Below are 19,844 nucleotides of genomic sequence, written 5' to 3'. Positions count from 1 at the left end.
CATAGTCAGACCTACAAAATTGTTTGTAATTTCATGCTGCCTACATGCAGATATTCAGTACAACAGAAAGAACACATCAATCTAAATAAAGATCATTCAACCAAAATCCATAAAGTTAAAACCTCTCTCTAAGAGACTTACAATTTATGTACATTGGGAATTCTTAATGGTACATTTTAAAGGCTATTATGAGCTGATTGACATTTATCTTTATAAAGTGAAATCTCCTGATAACCTAAACATGAGGAAAATGTCCATACTGACCTCATAATTCAAAGCCTTTTTATCTTGTCATACATGTGAGGAAACATAAGCTATTTCAGAATGTGTTGAACAATGAAAGCATGCTTCATGTTGTAGGATATCTATGACGTATTTCTGGTAAAATCCTCTTATAAAATCCAAACATACGGTAGAATGAAGAGGAGCACAATGGAACTGTATTTTTTAAAATGAACAGTGAATTGCGCTCCTGTCAGAGCAGCTGCTATGTAAGCTGTATATCTCTGCACTGCTGGCCCACAGACAGCTGGAGAACTATTGTTGATGAAAAATTAAAATGCTAATTGAAGCCATCCATCTGACAGTAGGCCAACACCATGCTCAGTGTTTTACAGCTCAAACAGCGACAGTGATTTGGACACAGATGGACAATGTCGGAGTGGGTCCAGAGCCATTACATGCACCGGGACAACACAGTGTATAAATAAAAACTAAGCTCAGTATAGGTCACACACACACTATTGATTATGGTGTCAGCATGTCACCCTGCCAGGAAGGCAATCCATTTAAATGCCCAAACAGTATGTCCATAGTTACGACTGTCAGTCATGGGGATGTAGATCACGCACACACATAGTTACACTATATTAGGGCTGCACTATACATCGTTAAAACATAGCCATCACGATGTGCGCATGTGCGATAGTCACATCGCAGGACATGCAATGTTTTCTCTTTTTTTGAACATGTAAACTTTTGTTTTGCTTCAGAAAAGCAGCTCTGAAGAAAGCTCCTTGCTCCGCTCTGCTCACCTCTCTCTATCTGTCTCTCCCTCTCTGAGCACTCAGCAGCCCCTCCCCCCTCTCATGCACATACTGCAGTCACACACTGAAAATGAGCGACATGCAAGAGGGGGAGCTGGGGGGTCAGATAACATCAAAAATTTTGCCCAGGTTCGGCCCACTTGACATGCTGCTGTGTTGTGCTATGGCCTATTTAAGTGCTTGAATTTGTTATTTACATGACAACGCCTGAATGCAACACAGGCTCCGCTCCATTAGTGCCATACTGTGGGTTTGGGCCGGGCTCGGTTAAAATTGTCTCTTTCTTGGGTCGGGCTCAGTCAGGAAAATGCGTCCCGAGCCATGCTCTAGTGTGCTCACCTGTGTCTGTGTGTGTGGGTGTGTGTGCGTATCGGGCCCGAACTCCGCCGTGAGTGATACAGAGGGCAGAGAAGAATTGTAAACGCGCGACCATGTAGAGATGATGACATAAGATAAATAACATAAGGCTATTTAGTTTGTTTAATTAAAGGACATGGTATAAACCTGTTCTATAGGAAAGGCAACCTTAAATGACTTATGTTGTAATCTGGTGCTATATAGAAAATAAAATTAAATAAAATTAACTTGACCTTCAAGGGGGCCCCCTCAGTCCTTGATATTTTTTGAGCTTCTCATGTTCCTTCTGCCTGATGTTACCATCACTCGGGATTTTTACATCTATCACCACTGCCTTCTTCTGTTGTTTGTCCATCAACACAATGTCCAGTTGGTTAGCCATCACCAGTTCTTCAAGATCTTAGCTTAGTCATTCTCAACCACGTGAGGAGGTGTCTCCCATTCTGACCTTGGGAGCTCCCGGCCATACTCAGTGCAGATGTTTCTTTACACTATGAAAACCACTTGGTCATGGCGTTCCATGTACACTGTTCTTGCCTGCATCTTACACCCTACTATTATGTGCTGAAATGTCTCAGGAGCATCTTCGCACAGCCTGCACCTGGGGTCCTGTCTGGTGTGGTAGACCCCTGCTTCTGTTGATCTTGTACTAAGTGCCTGTTCTTGTGCTGCCATGATTGGTGCTTCTTTGCTGTTTCCCAGTCCAGCTTTTTCCAGCCACTGGTAGGATTTCTTGATGTTGGCCGTGCAGGGGCTTGTCCTTCCATGATGTTTCATCCTCCTCTTCTGCATTCTTGGGTTTCTGCTGCCTGACATATTCACTTAGCAGCTCATCTTTGGGGGCCATCTTTCTGATGTATTCCTGGATCTTGGTTGTCCACAACCAAATACCTACACAGAGTAAGGCAGGTCCTGACAAGTCGGCTGAACAGACAGAATCTTGTCCAAGCATCAACACGTATACCCTACCAGTCATCAGATACCCTGCTGGTATAATAAGCTGGCCAAAGGAGGAGATAGAGGCCACTGATGTCAGGACAAGGAAGCTTCTCATGATACATGGGGGGTGTCATCCCATGTCCAGTACCCTGACTTCCTTGTGGGCTCCTCATGGTTCCCATTTGCCTGCAGGACCCCAAGGTATTTGTAGCTGTCCTGAAAATCTGCAATGCTGCCTTCTGGTAGATCAACCCCCTCTGTTCTGAGTATCTTTCCTCTCTTTGACACCATCCGACCACACTTAACTAGTCTGAATGACTATCCTGTCTGTAGATCCTGGCATACAGCTTGATGTCATCCATGTAGAGGAGGAGGAGGTAACTGATATATATATATATATATATGTATATTAGTTGAGAAAATTGTAGGTACCCCCCTGAAATCAAGTACTGCGGAATACCATTTAATTTCCACTCCTGCACCATAGAGAGCATCCTGACTGGTAACAAAAATTGCCTAAAGGATCTTTACTTCGGGCACTGCAAGAATAAGGCAGATAATCATTAGAGATTTCAACCACCTGGATACCAGCCTTTTCTCCCTGCTGAGATCATGAAGAAGGTACTGGATACACGTGCACTCCAACTCTGAACAAACCCAACAGATTCCTGAACACAGGTTTACCTGTGGCTTATACTAGTAAGCCAGACACAACCTGTGGTAAGACAACTTTGGATTTACTTGGAGGTGCTAGCCACCAGCCAATACCTCAAGTCTATGAAGTATCCTATGAAAACCATGTTTTCATTGAATATCATACAGATCTGACAGCCATGTTTTAAACATTGATACCATAACTTTTAATAATAAATAAATTATATCATACCCTTGTACTTTTTAATAAACTAGTGTGGCGGAGACCACAATGTAAGCAATTTTGCATTCACATAGTAAAGAAAAAACTGTAGAACAGTATGTTTACTAAATAAGAATTTTCCATGACAGTATCGGAAGACAGACATATGCTGAATAGATGGATGTTGGTCCGCCCCTTACCTGGACCTCCACTCCATAGCCCATATAGACAGTGATGATGTAGCTACAGTCCATAGTGGAGTGAAAAGCTGAGCTGGTCTGTGGTGGAGCCTCTATGTATCCTTCTGGCCCAGTCAGGTTCAGCTGGCAGGGAACTGCAGGGACATACAGCAGCATGAAAATGATTCTCATGGAAGCAGTGTGGATAGACACACAAGACACACAGACACAGACACACACACAGACACACACACACACACACACACACAATGGTATAAACATTGTGTGAATACCCACATCTGCTCACAGGCCTTTGCAAATATTACTAAGTGCTCTCATTATCTTGTGTGTGCTCCCATGGCGATCACATCTCAATATCCACATTAGGTAGGCAGATATGACAGACGTGTCAACATTCATGGTGTGTCTCAGGTCAAGAGAGGTGATGCTGGATACTCTCAAGACACCTCTACAACATGCAAGGCAAGGGTCCCATGACCAACTGCAAATTACTTTCCACAAGCTTGCTAACTTGGCTGATAAATATCTGCCTAATATTCTCATTCTGTTTCTTCATACTGAAACTTTCCTACGATTATTTTCCTCCCTGGAAAAAAAGTGATTTTTTTTAATTGCCCAAGTACTTTTTTTCCAACAGTTCAAAGGTTTGCCAGGATCATTGGTTGAAATCTGTGAAAATGTAAGTCATGGTATCAGGGACACACTTTATTATAGTAAACAAATGTTAGTTTTGCTGTCGACTTAACCTAAGTTGTAGCTGTTGGTTAACCATAAACAATATGTTTACCAGCTAGCTAGCTTGCTAACTGCATTTTAGTGCCAACTGAGATACATTTCAAGCCAAAAGAAAGAGGTGGCAGTAACACATTACATAACTAGCTGACACAAAACATATTCACCCTGTGTAGAGTGCATTGAGAAATTTAAACTAACCTAGAAAAAAATATGAATGTTTTTAGCTCTATCCAGAGCATGAGGTAGTGGTTCACTTCAGCCTTTTGTTGATTATTAACAAAATTAAGAAATTAAAAAATTAAAAAACACCTGCCGGCATAACTTTTTTTTTTCTCCACCTGTTTTTGGAGTGGAAAGAAAAAAAGGGTTCTAGACTTAAATAGATCTCTAGAATACATTTTCCTCACTTGCCTCTGAGGGCTTCCGTATTAAGCCCTGTGAGGATTTTGGGCTGTGTAAATAAAACAGATTTCACTTAACATGTCTCTTGGTCATGTGACTTGTCCTGCAAGTAGTAGCAGTCCCTCAATATTCTCCTGTAGCAATGCTCTGCTTATTTTTCCCACATAGAGGACAGGTTGCTCTTAAGATCTTTGATGGGACAGCTTGAGAGAGCAGGAAGAGGTGGAGTCAAGTAACCTTTAATTTGTTATCTTTATTTTTTTATTTTAAAGCCTCAGTGTGTAAAAATGGTGAGTAACAGTGACATCAGCGGTGAAATTCTAGATTGCAGGGCTCATACGCGCTTACTCGCGCACCCCTCCCGTCGGGTAAGTGACGGTGGCCTCGTAGGACAAAAAGCCTTGCACAGACAGAGATCATCCACGATCATCCACAAGTTTTTCAAGTTTTTCAGGAGTAGGCCTATCTAGCGACGAGGTGAATATTTATTTAGGAATCTAAACCATGTTACGATGTTGTAGCGACCCTGCAGTAAATATTCTGTTATAATGTCAATGTTCTGTGAGTTAATGGCATGTTTGGGATTGAATGAATATAGGTAGGGGGGCGGGGTGCGAGTGTGACGGGAATGAGGGCTGTGTGAGTGCGCGTGCTGGTGTGTGTATGAGCGAGCTGGAGGAGAAAGCAGGAGTGCACAGTTGGAGTTACAGCTAAGTTCTTGTTTGTTGGCTGTTTTGGCGTAGTTACGGCCAACAGTAAACTGTACTGTTCAGTAATAAACGTCATCCTTCCACACGTCCTGGCGAACGCTACAATGTGTTATAGCTTACCAGTGACATATAGGTTATCTGTGAGATATAACGTTATGTTAGGAGTGTTTTATCTCTAATTGTTTTGGTAACACGAGCAAACATTAGCACTGCAATGCTAAAATAACATGTTTTATGTGATAGTCACGGCACAGTGCGGCAAATATAGGTTGGTACGATTATAATATATGCGTTTCCAGAGTGTTCTTCCACAGGAGTTCTTTCCACCTGGAATAAGCAATGCCGATATTCACTCGCATTTTGTCCCGTCCTCACTTATCTGATCTTTTTCTTTTATTTGTTTGCGTGGTTTCCCTCTTAAGTGCAACACACACCGCCGCCGGCGCGGCGCTGTGGCCGTCAAGTGCCGCCCCCCAACACACACTGGCAGCAGCGCGCAGCAGCACCGTCGACGTGTATTTCCCACCCCAGCCCGCTAGGTGGCTGTACCTACACTAGTTGCCAACGGTTGCCAACTGCTAGTAACAGAAGAAGAAGAGGAAAAACTTTGAGGCAACAACAACTTGGATTTCACGGGTGAGTTTCTTATCAAAGTCGTCTAATTAAAAATTTGAAACAACCGGAGTTGATACTACGGCGGCTGAAACGTACATAAAAGGCTTTTCTCGCAGCGCCGCCATGAGCGCCGGCCGTGCTAGAAATAGAGCAGTGGGCTGAAGCAGAGCGGCACGGAGCGTTGGCCGGCGCCAGTGTGGGTTGGTTCATAGAATATAAATCATAAAAGTACAAAGCAGGTTCACGCAGAAACACCCCGGATTGATCTTCACCTTAACCGTCTCCAGTGACGGCAAGTTCTAGGTAAATGTGAAAGGCGAAGCGTGTATATCCTTTTCGGCCACTGTATTCAAAAATGGCGAAGCAAGAGGGCAGCCTCCAGCAGACCGCGCCCTGCCTGTGTATATAGAGAGAAATCATTCTAAGCCTATGAGAAAGCTTCCATTTGTATGTGAATTGCATTACACTTTAGCAAATATATATTTATGAAAGCAATAGTTGATATTTGCTAATAAACAACCACGTAAATTACACATTGTAGCTTTAAGAATTTGGTCACACTGTACATATGTATATACACCTGGCTGAGATTTCACAACAATGCAAGCCAGACCACCTCCAAGTGTGCTCCAGCCAATCCATTCTGTCTGCCTTGCTTTCTGTGTGCATTTACACCTGCATTTACATGAGTTTTTCCTGATCCAGATCAGATACACAGATACAGATCACACATCAATACCAGGAGTAAATGGGGTATTAGTCTTGTTTAGGACAAGATTAACAAACCAGTATAAATCAGTATAGCAATGTCTGGAAATGCAAATACTGTCCAAGCACAGACATTGTTATAAACACACAAACACTCTATCTGACTTTGTTTGAAGGTTTTCCGCCTTTGTGACTGCCTTTCTAAGCAACTAACCCCTGCGATGGGACAGCTGAGGACAGAATATTTCCTAGTGGCCTTTGGGGTTTTCTGCTCCACCACCTTCATCCCTCCCTCTCTCTGAGCTACAAAGTAAACTTTTGCTGAAGTGCTTCTTCATGAAGAACATCCTCTCAGTGTTCCCTCGGCACTTCACCTCAGGGAGTGTCCACTCCAACATTATTACTGCACTACAGTGTTGCCATTCACCCTGTGCCTGGGATTTTGTGTACAGTATTGCGTGCCTTAGCTTTGCCGTCAACCTGCACACAGATGAGCTGATTAATCAAGCTGCTTCCATCTTGCTCTCTCCGACCTGAACAGTTCACTGAGTCACCACTCTGATTTTTTTTATTTTCCCTATCCACTCTCTTCATAACCAACAATCTGAGAGTGTCATGCTGTGGTCCCTGTTTGTTCCTCTTGATTAAGGGTTAGTAATGCAGCGGTGCTGTTGTACTTTATTTCAGCCCCATGGCTGTGTGATCGTGACAGGTGCACATAGAGAAGATATTACTTGATGGTGTGATGACAGAATAAGAGCTACAAAAGTGCACTCAGTAGAATGCAGATCTCTGCCAGGTGTGTCTGGGGGCATGTGGGTAGAGAACCAGGACTGCAGGGCATGTTGTGTGTCCAGTGTGTATGCATGACAGCAGTAAAAAGATGCATAAATAATTTAATGGCATTGTAACTGAGCATCACACTTCCTCTGTGTGTGCTGTGATCCAAGTTTCTCTGTTAAATGTTTTGGTAGCCGGTCCAACCAGGTGCATGTGCAGCCCCACTATGTGCAACCAGGAATTCACTCCTATTCATTGTGTATTGGAAGTGACTGATTTGCTGCACAAAACATTCTGGGATACCTGCAATGCAGAGCAAGCTACTGGTGCGACAAGAGGGCGTGACAATGTGAAAGATTCAGACTGCGCTCAAATCCTGCAACTGGCAGGGCAGTGCATAGGGAAGATAATGCGAATTGGTCTCATATATTGGGGCTGCACTGATACAGAGGACACTGCTGATGACATTATCCCCAAACACGGTGGTGGGACAGCTTTATGCAGAGGCATTTCACCCACCCTCCTGTTAACACTGTTAGGTCCATTAGCACTGTTGTAGTTGCTAGCGTAGTTAGTACTGTTAGTGGGGCTAGAAACTGGGATTTATTTATCTTGAATCATGCCTAACTTTAGTGAATCATAACATGTCATGTATGGATTTATTCTACAGATGTTCTGCTTCAAAATAAGACCAAACTTTTCCATGAATGTATCAACAGCAAACAAACTGGCAAACAATGACCAAATAACTCACTGAAGGTAATGCAGTAGATCATCATGGTTGGTGATGCTCAGTAAAAATTGTACTGTCAAGTTTGAGGAGCACCATGGGGTGTAAGTGACTTAGTGGTTAGAGCAGGCGCCCCATGTACGAAGGCTTAGTCTTTTCTGCGGGTACGATTCCAGCCTGCAGCCCTCTGCATCTCTCCAATTTAATGACACACACACCACGCACACACACACACACACACACACATTATGCATGATATTATTGATGTATTTGCTGTATGCAATATTTTTTTTGTATATTGTTTCTACCCAAATATTTTATCTATTTGTGTCAATAAAATAACTAACTAACTAACCATGCACACCGCAGCAAATTATTAAAAGGAATATGATAATACATTTCTTATACTTTGTGGTATAAAAGAAGTAATAATCTTACTTGGACTCTGCATGGTGGTGATGACGGTGGTGGTAATTATGGTGGTGGTTGTCTTCTCTTCATCACTGCCAGGCCTCACATTCTGCTTCAGTCCAGGCTGATTTGGGCTCTCCTCATCTTCCTCCCTTGCAGCAGTAGCAGCAGAGGGGATGGTGGCAGCATGTTCTGGATCTTTTAAAACCGCGCTGGTGTCTGGAGCAGGAGTGTTGGAGTGAGAAGTGGGGGCTAATGCATGCATTACAAGCGTTGTTTGCATGTTGGAGCTTTCAGCACTCTCATATGAAGACCTTTTATCATCACTATCCAGTGGAGTCCGGGATGGCAGGGTAGAGCGGGTGGGCTGAGAGCTGGATAACCTGCTGTCTTCAAAGTAGCTCTGCTGACCATGAGGGCTGAACGGGACCTGGTGTTGGGGAGGATTCCTGTAGAGCGGGTAGTGGTTTGGGACATTGACAGGTGGAGCTGTGGTGACCACGGGGAGCCTCCTGCCCGTGTCCTGGGTGGTGGGGTACAGGCTGGCACCGTTCTCTGGAGGGCCCCCTGGGGTGATAGAAAGACCATCCTCAGAAGCAGAGGCTGCGAAGAATGAAAGAGAATAACAAATGTGGTTGGATGGATGTTGAGTCATACCACAGACCCAATAATCACTTGGCCGTGCAGGTGCAGAGATTTCTGGCTTCACTTAACTGCCTGTTTTCTGCTTTGGCTCCAAACCTTTCCATCCACAGCCATTTAGCACACTGCCAATCCCATTTTCAATTGGTAAATGATGGAGAATGTGCTACAGCAAGCAACCAGCCTGTGTCATAACACATCTCTGCATCAGAGGCCACCAAGCCTTCAAGCCCAAAAACATAAAATGCCAAATCAGCCGTATTCTAGCCATATTTAACAGATTTAACATAGTGACATGCCACCTTTTTACTGAAAGTAAAGACAGGATTTCTTCTCCTGTATTTCTTTTCTTTTTGACTGAGGCTATGATTAAACTTTTTACTGGAAAGAAATAGCCATGAAATAACCTTTCTCATCTTACTTCATTACACTTATTTAACATCTTAATGTCAAAATAAAAAATTAAAAAATTAGATGAGGGATATTTATTTTCCTTTTCATCCATGTTATGTTTAACAGGAATAAAAAATGTAATTGCATCCAGTGATGGAACAAATAAGGATTTTAAATTTGCTATAATGCACCAAAATTTGTATACATCCCATGTAATGATGAGCCAGTAATTCATTCATAACCCAACACCCCTCCCCCCCACCCTATTCAGACTTCTGCCTCCTTAATTTTTGTTACTGTCCCACCACATTTCACTCTGACGCCACCAGGCACTGTTATACAATAATGTCAACCGACAACATATTATGTCAATGTGAATGGACAACTTTTTTGTTGGTGTCTAACACCAGAAGTGACTGACCAAGCACCGGTTTTTGATGACTTCAGAGTGAGACTGGGAGAAACCTACCCTTTGTAGCTTTATGTTAATTACCTAACTTGGTGTTAAGGATGTAACATCATTTGTGGTGCACTAATTTGTAGGATATCATCCAAACTGATGTATAAAGGTGTGTTGCTGTGTTTGGTCTTTTTTTTCCCTATAACAAGAAACATCCTCCAACATGGCCAATGAGTTTGCAAGTTTTATGTTGATGGACCACAATGTTTATCATCAAATAAAATCAATCTATTAGCCTCCACAGGACATGTCTGAACCAGTCAGGACCAGAAAAGGTGTTGGGGTGCTTTTACCAATGCAGCATCTGACCCTCCTTTCCCCTAGCCTGGAAATCCAGACCCAAATCTAGAAAAATTTAAGATCTGGCCAAGAGTAATGAAAATGGCCCAACTTGAGGGGCGGCACCAAGCATGCATTTGTACATATCACTGCACACAATTGGATAACACTACGACCAATCAGAACAATACACGGAGTGACGTATACGCTTAGCTACCAGCGGAGCTAACTGGTAGATTAGACTCTTGCCGTATCCGGTTGGCAAAACAGCAAAAACGTCCTTCTTGCAAAGGAAAGACTCGAGCGCCGTCCTCTGTTCCTCTTTTAGAGAAAAAGCCAAGTCTAACTCGTTCATTGTAGCGGCCAAAGCCGTTTCAAACAACTGGTGTTCATCCGTAGCCATCTTGCAATATTTACTGACTGATTCCGGACTTTGTCGTCGCAGCACTGTCGTCATCTGTTTAGCTCACCTCCGGCCCGCCTGTATCAGATACACCGATGTGATTGGTGCAGCTCGGTTTCATGGGCATAGGTAATAAGCATCATTACTGATTGCCAGAGTGATTCGCTGAGCAAATTCAAATTGTGCTCTCGCAAAAACTCTGGATTTCCAGGGTACCTTTCCCCTACACCATGTCAGAATTTCCTCCAACAATTTCTGTAACCAAAAATCACATTCATGCCTTCTTGACACAGTGATGGGTCAGGTATGTGAAGGTAAGAAAGTAAGCAGGGCTTGAACCTCTTTCTAAAGCTCTCTTTATTCATTCTTAATACACCTATTTCTGTCACAACTGGGTGCAACAACACAAGTGCCCTTAAGGAAACCAAACTATTTCACTCTGCATGATGGCCATTTTTTGTCCCGCCTCTGAATGTTGCCATGCAGACCTACTAAATCTTTGTCTTTTGATGTGGTCAGAGAACACAACCCATTCTCGTTCCAAAATCATCACATACTGCCACTCTATCAGGGATTTCTGTGTCAGACACAGATGAGAAAAGCCATTCTTTCACTATGGTATGAGACAACACTAGGCGGCATCAGTGGGTGTTTCTCAAAGTCAAGGACCCATCCACCCAAGGAAGGATCCTGCAGAGGTAAGGCAAGAGTCCTCCCTTGCACTCAGTGAACACACATTGGAACAGGTTAACAAGTGTCCCCATGTGATCATCATTAATCCTCAGCAAACTAAGGGGGTTTTAGGGTGCTGTGATAATTTTGGCACTCTCTAATGTTGTTGTACAATTTTAAACAAATGTATCAGTATTGTCAGAATCATGTGACTTTTAGAGAGAATATATTTCTGGATCATATTTAGGAGATAAGACAGCAGCTGAAAAAAGTTCTAAGTTATCATTTATAGTATATACACAGACTCACACATAGAATCACTCATTTCAAAGTGATCCATATTTTCTGTGTGTCACCACACATTGTGCTACAATAATATGAACTACGGATCTGATCTGATGAGCTGCGCTGCTCAGAAACAACTGAGCACACCGGTTGTACATGATACCGCCGGGTAATCCACTGAAATAAATTCACCTCAAAACAAATGAGTGTTGCTTTGCCCTGCAGGATATTCTAATGTGTCTACTCTGGCCATTCTCACCATGATTCCCCCGAAAAATGCACCTATTGAAACTGACAGAATGAAAGCAATTACCATGTCGTTGTCATGTGAATAGCGGGAGGTGGAGGGGAGGGGGACACTTAGCGCTCCATCTCTGCTGTTAATAATTAATTTCAAAACTTCTATGTTTTATCTAAATCACGTTATTTAAAAAATCTCATTGTTTGGCAGTGGATGCAATGAAAAGTGTAAATTATGAAGTTTCTGTCAATATTTTTTCCACGCTTGTATGATAAAAACTCTGAAGACATTGATCCAAATAAATGGCATATTTATCAAAATCTTGCCGAGCTCCAGCTCCGGGCTCCGTTTCATTGCAGAGGCCCCACCCTCACTTCCAGCAAATCGTGCGCAAAGCATTGTGGGGATTTTATACCCGTGGAGGATCTACACATGCATCCTTCCAGTTTCTCTGAAAGAAGGACTCAGTCCTCCGTGAAACTCGGAAGGATCCTTGACATTGGAACAGTCCTTCGGCGGGGGTCAATGACATAGCGTCCTTCAAATTCATCTGTTTGAGGATCCTTCCTTGACTTTGAGAAACACCAAGTTTATAATGCCGCTGGACGATGTCAGTTTGACATGCTGCTGGAAAACAACGTAAAATAAGGAGCTGGAGAGTCGCTACAGCCCCAGAAGCCTGATGCTCACTTCCTGTATGAATGTTGAGCCAAACTACAATGTTTTTTTTTTTCTAAACCTGACCATGTGCTTTTGTTGTACAAGCCAATATTTGTAAAAACAAGGTGACTTACCAACATTTTAAGTTTATTTTGAAAAAGATTATATGCATAAACTATACAATTCCTGTGAAAACACAAGTGTATTTTATAAAGCTACAATGCATGTAACAGGCTTAAATTGACATGGCGTCCCAGAGGGTTAACAACAGACCAAGAGCGTCATATGTAGACGTTAAAAATCCACTGAACAAGCAGCGATATGTGACGAGCTGGAAGTAAGAATGTGTTGGAGAACATGTCATACGAACTAATTTGTTTCTGGCATACTTCAAACTACCTCATAGGCTATCTTAAACTTAATATGTGGGTCCCTGCAGCAGTCATTCTTTTCACCCTCTGTGCATTATGTAGGCACATACCCTGTTGCCTTACAGTACCTCAGGTACAGAGCACACAACAGACTACGCTGCACACTACACACGGCGGATTCATTATATTTTGCCTTGAGCTCTTTAACCTCCTGGTCCACTGTTCTCTGTGTGTCACAAGGTATGTGGTAATTTGATTATGTACAAAATTAGAAAGAAATATGTACCATGTAAGCATAAAGGCCCATTTATGCTCAACGTTAAGTACCGATCCGGATACGGACAGAGCCTTCTGTCCGTGCTCCACATTCATTTCGTCCGTATTTCTGCACGTTTCAATAAAGCTTACGGATACGGGCCAAACAGAGCAGTACCACCGGAAACCATGGGGGCAGTGTTGCTGTCACCAAAACTTTTCCGTCTGAAACGCTGAAAATAAAATAAAAGAGGGAGACAGGTTTTTCCTGTTTTATCTTATGTTGTTATATTTCTCCCTCTCCCCTCTCTGGGAGCGTCCACCGCCCGCTGCTGTCTCAAACACGGAGGCCTCCCTCTCCGTGGAGCCCGCCCTCCCGGCCCTGCACATACTCCCGAGGCCCGGGTCTCCCTCTCCGCAGAGAGGACATTTCTATTGGAGTTGTGCTATAACTAGACTTTACTGCTGTGTAGTGTTTATTTTAATGATGTGCTACTACAAGGTATTTACATATGTTATGAGTATATAGCCTAGTATATTACTGTATACAGTATGTGAATACAGTATGTGCTGCCCAGCAACCCTGTTTCTCTACCCAGAGAAGGGTGTCACAGATTTATCTCAGTCATGAAATCCAAGTTTTATTTCACAGAGCTGCAGTGATTTTGACAGCAGAAAGTACAACTTCATAGCCAGAGAATAAATCTGAAATTCACTCGCCCTCTTTATCTCTCCCCGTTCACTGCTCTGCTTCACTGTACTTCACTCTGACATGAAAGCAGAAAAAACCTGTCTTATACTCTGAATGGAGACAGGGACATTCACTCACACAGCTCTGCACTCTGCAAAGCAAAGTCATTCCATCTTTCAAAGCTGAGTTTTAGCCATATTTCCTTTCAACATGTCTTTATGTGGAGCAGTGCATTAGTGCTGTCACACCACTGTGAGTCGATTGGCAGACTGAAAACTTCTTGTAAAAAGCCACACGGTACAACCCAAACAATTCTCATAAATTGCTCACATCAGTGGCTTCCTCCCTCCCTATCCTCCTCGTAATAAGACTTAATATTCATTCCTGAGGAGATTTGATGAGCCGCTATAATTCTCCCAGTGTAATGATCAGCACTCCCCTCCCAAGTGCACCTGTGAGATCTAATCTGAGACCCCTTCAGGAGGCTATCATCCGCTGAGGGAAGTCTTATGTTTCTTTAACAATGCTTCATTTCCACCATAATAGCTCCCACTCTCTGCCAGCTAATAGCTATCTGCTTCAAACAATCAGGGTTTATTGTAGCTGAGCCACATCCCACCCTGCACCTCGCTTCTCAAACACATGCTGCTCTTTGTACAGAATCAGACACATTGGCAGGTAAAGCTACAAGACATACAATGAATGAGACAGAATCCAACATTGACTGACTGGAGGTCTGTCATTACCCTGCTGCCACAAGGTGTGCAAGATAATGTACACACTCTGGGTGAGCGGTGTGTTTTGTCATATGTGTGAATGAAACATGACAGATGCTGCTGGAGGACACAGCTTTAAAAAAGGGTTTACCAACACATTCTCACCCAGACCTTGTCATATATCGACCTTTGGTCATGGACATTTCACGTCGGCATATGACCTCTAAGATACCCTGGGTGCATTGGTTATTGACATTCTGGGATGCCGCGTCAACTTCACCCTTGTACATACATTGTCTGTTTTCAAAATACACTTCCTTTTTCACAGGAAACATACACTTTGCATACATTCTCTTTAGAAATAAATGCACCACAACAAATGCACATGGTCAGGCAACAAAAGCATGTGCTTGGGTTTAGAAAAAAACAAAAAAACAAAACAGTTTGGTTTTACAAACATCCGGGCACAGAACACCTGCCTCCTGGCATCCATCCCTGTTTGACCCATCCACCAGTCCTCCCGCCCACCGTGCTTTCTGTAACTTTCGTTGTTGTCCCACCACATTTCCCCCTGATGCCACCAGGGGCCTGTATCATGAAGCGAGATCAACCTTTCCTGGGTTACCCAGAGCTATCCTGGGTTGACTAACCCTAACAATGGCAATCAGGATAATCGGTATCACGACGCTGGATATCCACTCGGTAACTCAACCCAGGGTTGCTTTATCAAGAGCCGTGAACGCGCACGCAGCGGACCAATCACAATCATGAGAGAAGCGCAGCATCACTGAGCGTCACTGAGCGTCCTCACAGAGCGCCGTATGTGAGGGGAAAAAAAAGTATTTCTCGTGAGGATCAGAGATTAATTCTACTAAAATATGAGGAGGAGAAAAGCAACATTACAGAAAAGGCCAACACCGTGGCAGCTGCAGGAGGAGGAAACATGCGTGGCAACGCATAATGGGATGAATAATGTTTAGTTTTAGTTTAGATTAGTTTATTTGCACATAATGTTAAAAACAGACAGTATAAAATTTAAAAGATAAAAAAAAAAAGTGCCGGAGAGGTTAGAAGCCACTAAAAGCTTATCAAAGAAATTCCCCTGTCAAAACATCAATGAAATCACATAATAGAGAAGAAAAAAAATGAGTAAGGAAAGAAGAAATAGAGGAGGAGAGAGGGAAAAATCAAGAGAAAATAAGGTAGCAAATAAAATGATGTGTAGGTTAAATTACTCATCACTGGTTCAAGTAGCTACAGTAGCTACCTGTACCTGTACATCTGACACTGATCACACCCTTGAATCCCATGAAATCAATGCTGCGCAGATGAATTGCGAGTATTACAATTATCGTCTAACATCATTGCGTCTGATAAATTGGTCTTCTGTGTCGTAACGTTATATATGCTACAATAAAGCTTAAAGCTGACGCCACAATTAAATCATATCAACACCAAATTGATAGTCTGAATAAAATCATCCTGATATTGAGCTGTGTTAGAAATTAACAGCTGCGCAAAAATATACCTAGTCTCCCTCTTTAAAAAAGAAAAAGGAAAATTCCTCAAACACCATGAAGTGTAGACATGATAGGCTACTTTCCACATTTCCAGCAGCAAAGCTGTCAGTTAGGTCCATTATCTTTAACAGGGATCATTTCCTCCAACAAAAAAAAAATGTTGGCACTAATTAATGGTGCTATTAAGTGCCCGCAAATTATCAGTTCCTTTCTTATGAAGGGGTGGGATGAAATTTTGACTTCTTTCCACTCCTTTTTGAACAATCTTTTGATTGTCTGTTGTTGTTGCTTTCTCTTCTTTTTTAATGTTCAAAATAAACTTTCAAATCAAAATCAATCAAATTAATTAAACTTTCCGTCATGACTGGGCTGCATTTCTGTCAGCGGAGTCATTTTTTTTCCCGAACAGCTGATTGGCCAGTGGGTGGTGCTATTTATAGAGGAATTCGGTGAGCGATTTGTTGCCATCTTGCAGCGGCGCCATTGCTGCGGTGACATGTGTCAGTCATCAATTCATTATGCTGTCATTGTGAACTAACTCTCTACAATGACAGCATCATGAATAGCTGGATTGATGATGTTAGACAGTGGCCTCCGGTAACTGATGAAGGTATCTTAAATGAGTACCGATATTAATTTAGAAATTAATCATTTGTTTGAGCAATAAGCAGGGAAGGTTAGAGTAATAGGGAGATAATAGACTGTATCATTAAACACTGTGTAATATAACGTTAGCATATGTTATGTGTGCTGACGTTAGCAAGCTAGCAGCGTGACATTTAATCATTATGGACAGGCTACGTGACCATCACATCATATTGAAGCCGATCAATATTGATCGCCTTCAATATGATGTGATGGTCGTCTAAAAGGCGGTGTAAAATTTGCCCGACCCATCTGGAGCTCAGGTAATTTTGACCCTCAATCAGAGACCTGTAATTGCCGTTTTTCTGGTCATCGGAGGCCAGGTGATCAATAAAATATTCTTGAATACCTAAAACAAAACACAAACAAGTGTTGTTGTTTTTAGTCACGTAGCCTGTCCATAATGATTAAATGTCACGCTGCTAGCTTGCTAACGTCAGTTCACGTAATGTATGCTAACGTTATATTACACAGTGTTTAAAGCTATAGTGTGTAACTTCTGTCGCCTCCCAGCGGATAATGCGTTATTACAACTAATAAGCCGGTGGCACTTCCATGTACACAGAGTAACACTCGCCAGTCGCCACACACCGTGTACATAGAGTAACACTCGCTACACACCGTGTACACAGAGTAACTACTCATAATATAATTATAAACCAAGTCACTTACTTATCCAACAGCAGCAAGGCAACATCCGTGTCTGCCCTCAGCCCAATTTCTTCCTTCCTTCTTCCTCCGCTTCTCCGCCATGTTGCTTTCTCTTTCTACCTGCACTCTACCTCTTGCTATGACACTCTCCGCTCTTCCTCCCCCTCCCTTCTTGTTGTGAGGAAGCATTTCCTGTGCGCCAGCGCGGGAATGTTGCCGGTCGACACGCAAACTAAAAATGATATATATTGAAAAATACCGCAAGATGTTAGAGGAGCCGATCGGCTTAATCAGCATTGTGTCATCTCCTCTAGTAGTGGCTTGGGTGAAACGGACATTTACGGACCTGTAGAAGTTACGCACTATAGCTTTAATGATACAGTCTATTATCTCCCTATTACTCTAATCTTCCCTGCTTATCGCTCAAACAAATGATTAATTTCTAAATTAATATCGGTACTCATTTAAGATACCTTCATCAGTTACCGGAGGCCACTGTCTAACATCATCAATCCAGCTATTCATGATGCTGTCATTGTAGAGAGTCAGTTCACAATGACAGCATAATGAATTGATGACTGACACATGTCACCGCAGCAATGGCACCGCCGCAAGATGGCGGCATACACAAGTCGCTCGTCGAATTCGTCTATAGGATCAGATTCAACCCTGAACTTACCCTGCTCCGGAGCAGGATAGCCGTTCAGAGTAAGTTACCATGGTGATCTACCCCCTTAAGAACTGAACCGGCTTTGTGAGACCGAAAACCCAGGGTTAACCCTTAAGTTACCTCGCTAAGACATTAATCCTGCTTCGTGATACAGGCCCCAGGTGTTGTTAAACAATAACACTGGCCGCATATCATGCTGACGTGAAAGGACTGCTTCTTTCATCAGTGTCTTATGCTGGAAGTAACTGCCCGAGCACCAGTATTCAATTTTAGGTCCTTATGCGTCAGACTCCAAAAATGATTTTACAATTTACATAATGCAGCTTACACATAGATTAGTGCTGCACGATTAATCTAATCGCAATCGCGATGTCAGGCAGGTTAACGTCTCCTGCTCTGACTGCTGCTGGGAGGGAGGACTGGGCCGTCTGTGAGTGATTTGGGGCGAGAGAGGAGCCCACGGTAGCATCCGCTGCTCGTTGAGAAGAATAAGAATGATACGTGCTCTCACAACAGAGTCTCCACAAGTCTTCAATAACATCAGAAAAAGTCACTAGATTTGTCGCTAGTCGCTTTTTTGAAAAAGAGTCGCTAGAGGGGTCTGAAAAGTCACTAAATATAGCGACAAAGTCGCTAAATTGGCAACACTGCGTGTAACGGCCGGGGTCCACCGGGCACGTCAGCGGCGTGACACGTCTGCAGCGCGAGTCCCGTAGCAGCTCGCCCCCCTGTTAATCAATTACAGCAGCTCCACCGGCAACGGGAGCGGCACAACAACCCCTGTCTGCCGCGCGACAACTCTCTATTTTAGGATGCTCTTCTATTTTTGTCGCGCTACGCGACCCTCCAGCAGATGAAAACTACATGAAATAGTGTGCTAAACGAGCACAATGTGTTTTTAAATGAATAAACCATTATCAGAGGTGATATGTGATGATTTTTTTTTCATGCATTTACCCATGTTTATCCTTGACATTGTGTAAATGTCTGCCACAGACAAAGCGAGTAGATGACAAACAGTAGGCTACAGTAAACTTGTAGATAACTCAAATAGCTATATGTAATAACTTAGGTGGAAAATGCTTTAACATTTCATGCAGCCTACATGCAGCCTCTTGGCTCGGCTTCTCTAAGTGTTGCTTCCATACGCAGTCAGTGGAGCCCATATGAATACGCCGCAACGCTGCGCTGACGTGACGCTTACGTTTGCAGCCGGTGGACCCTGGCCGTAACGTTAAAGACAAAGAGACAACTGAAAGCCGCCAGAGCCTCATAAAACAACATCCAAGCACAGTTAAGCAAACATTTGTCAGTGTCACAGGGGAATCATGGACTCCATAACAAATGAAAAATTGAGCAATTTTGCTCGGTTTCGGCCCACTTGACATGCTGCTGTGTTGTGCGCTGGAATTTGTCACTTACGTGACAACGCCTGAACGCAACACAGGCTCGCTCTGCTGTGTGTACAATTCGGTGCTGCGCTGCTGTGTGAGCAGCATGTTTGACTGTGCTCAGTCTGTTGATGGTCATTGACACACTGTCTGTCCATAACAATAACTATGTCAGGTCAGTGCCCTCCTAATATAATGTAGGGGAAACACTGAATCAAGCAAAAAGACTCATGATACCATTTATTTATTATATTGTATATTGTAATTATATTGTAATCGCAATCGCAAATCGCGATATTGTCCACCATAATCGCAATCGCACATTTTTACCAAATCGTGCAGCACTAACATAGATTAACTACATATTTTGCCATTGACTGGTACATGTCCACACACTGTATAAGTATAAA

The 19,844-nt window shown here is 42.9% G+C and overlaps 1 protein-coding gene across 4 annotated transcripts in view; it reads right to left on the bottom strand.

Moving 5' to 3' along the window:
* The window catches only part of sez6b (seizure related 6 homolog b), a 542,199-nt gene that overhangs the window by 308,818 nt on the left and 213,537 nt on the right, over positions 1–19,844 (bottom strand). For all 4 annotated transcript variants that reach the window (XM_078166884.1, XM_078166883.1, XM_033632224.2 and 1 more), the window contains 2 exons: positions 8,517–9,092; positions 3,399–3,532 (listed from right to left, as the gene is read on the bottom strand). In XM_078166884.1, the coding sequence (XP_078023010.1) occupies positions 3,399–3,532; positions 8,517–8,772 (390 nt within the window). In that variant the 5' untranslated portion in view covers positions 8,773–9,092. The remainder of the gene's footprint in view (positions 1–3,398; positions 3,533–8,516; positions 9,093–19,844) is intronic.

The sequence above is a fragment of the Epinephelus lanceolatus genome, chromosome 4 (genome assembly GCF_041903045.1).
Source record: "Epinephelus lanceolatus isolate andai-2023 chromosome 4, ASM4190304v1, whole genome shotgun sequence".
NCBI lineage: Eukaryota > Metazoa > Chordata > Actinopteri > Perciformes > Serranidae > Epinephelus > Epinephelus lanceolatus.
This window is presented reverse-complemented; position numbering and strand designations above follow the sequence as displayed.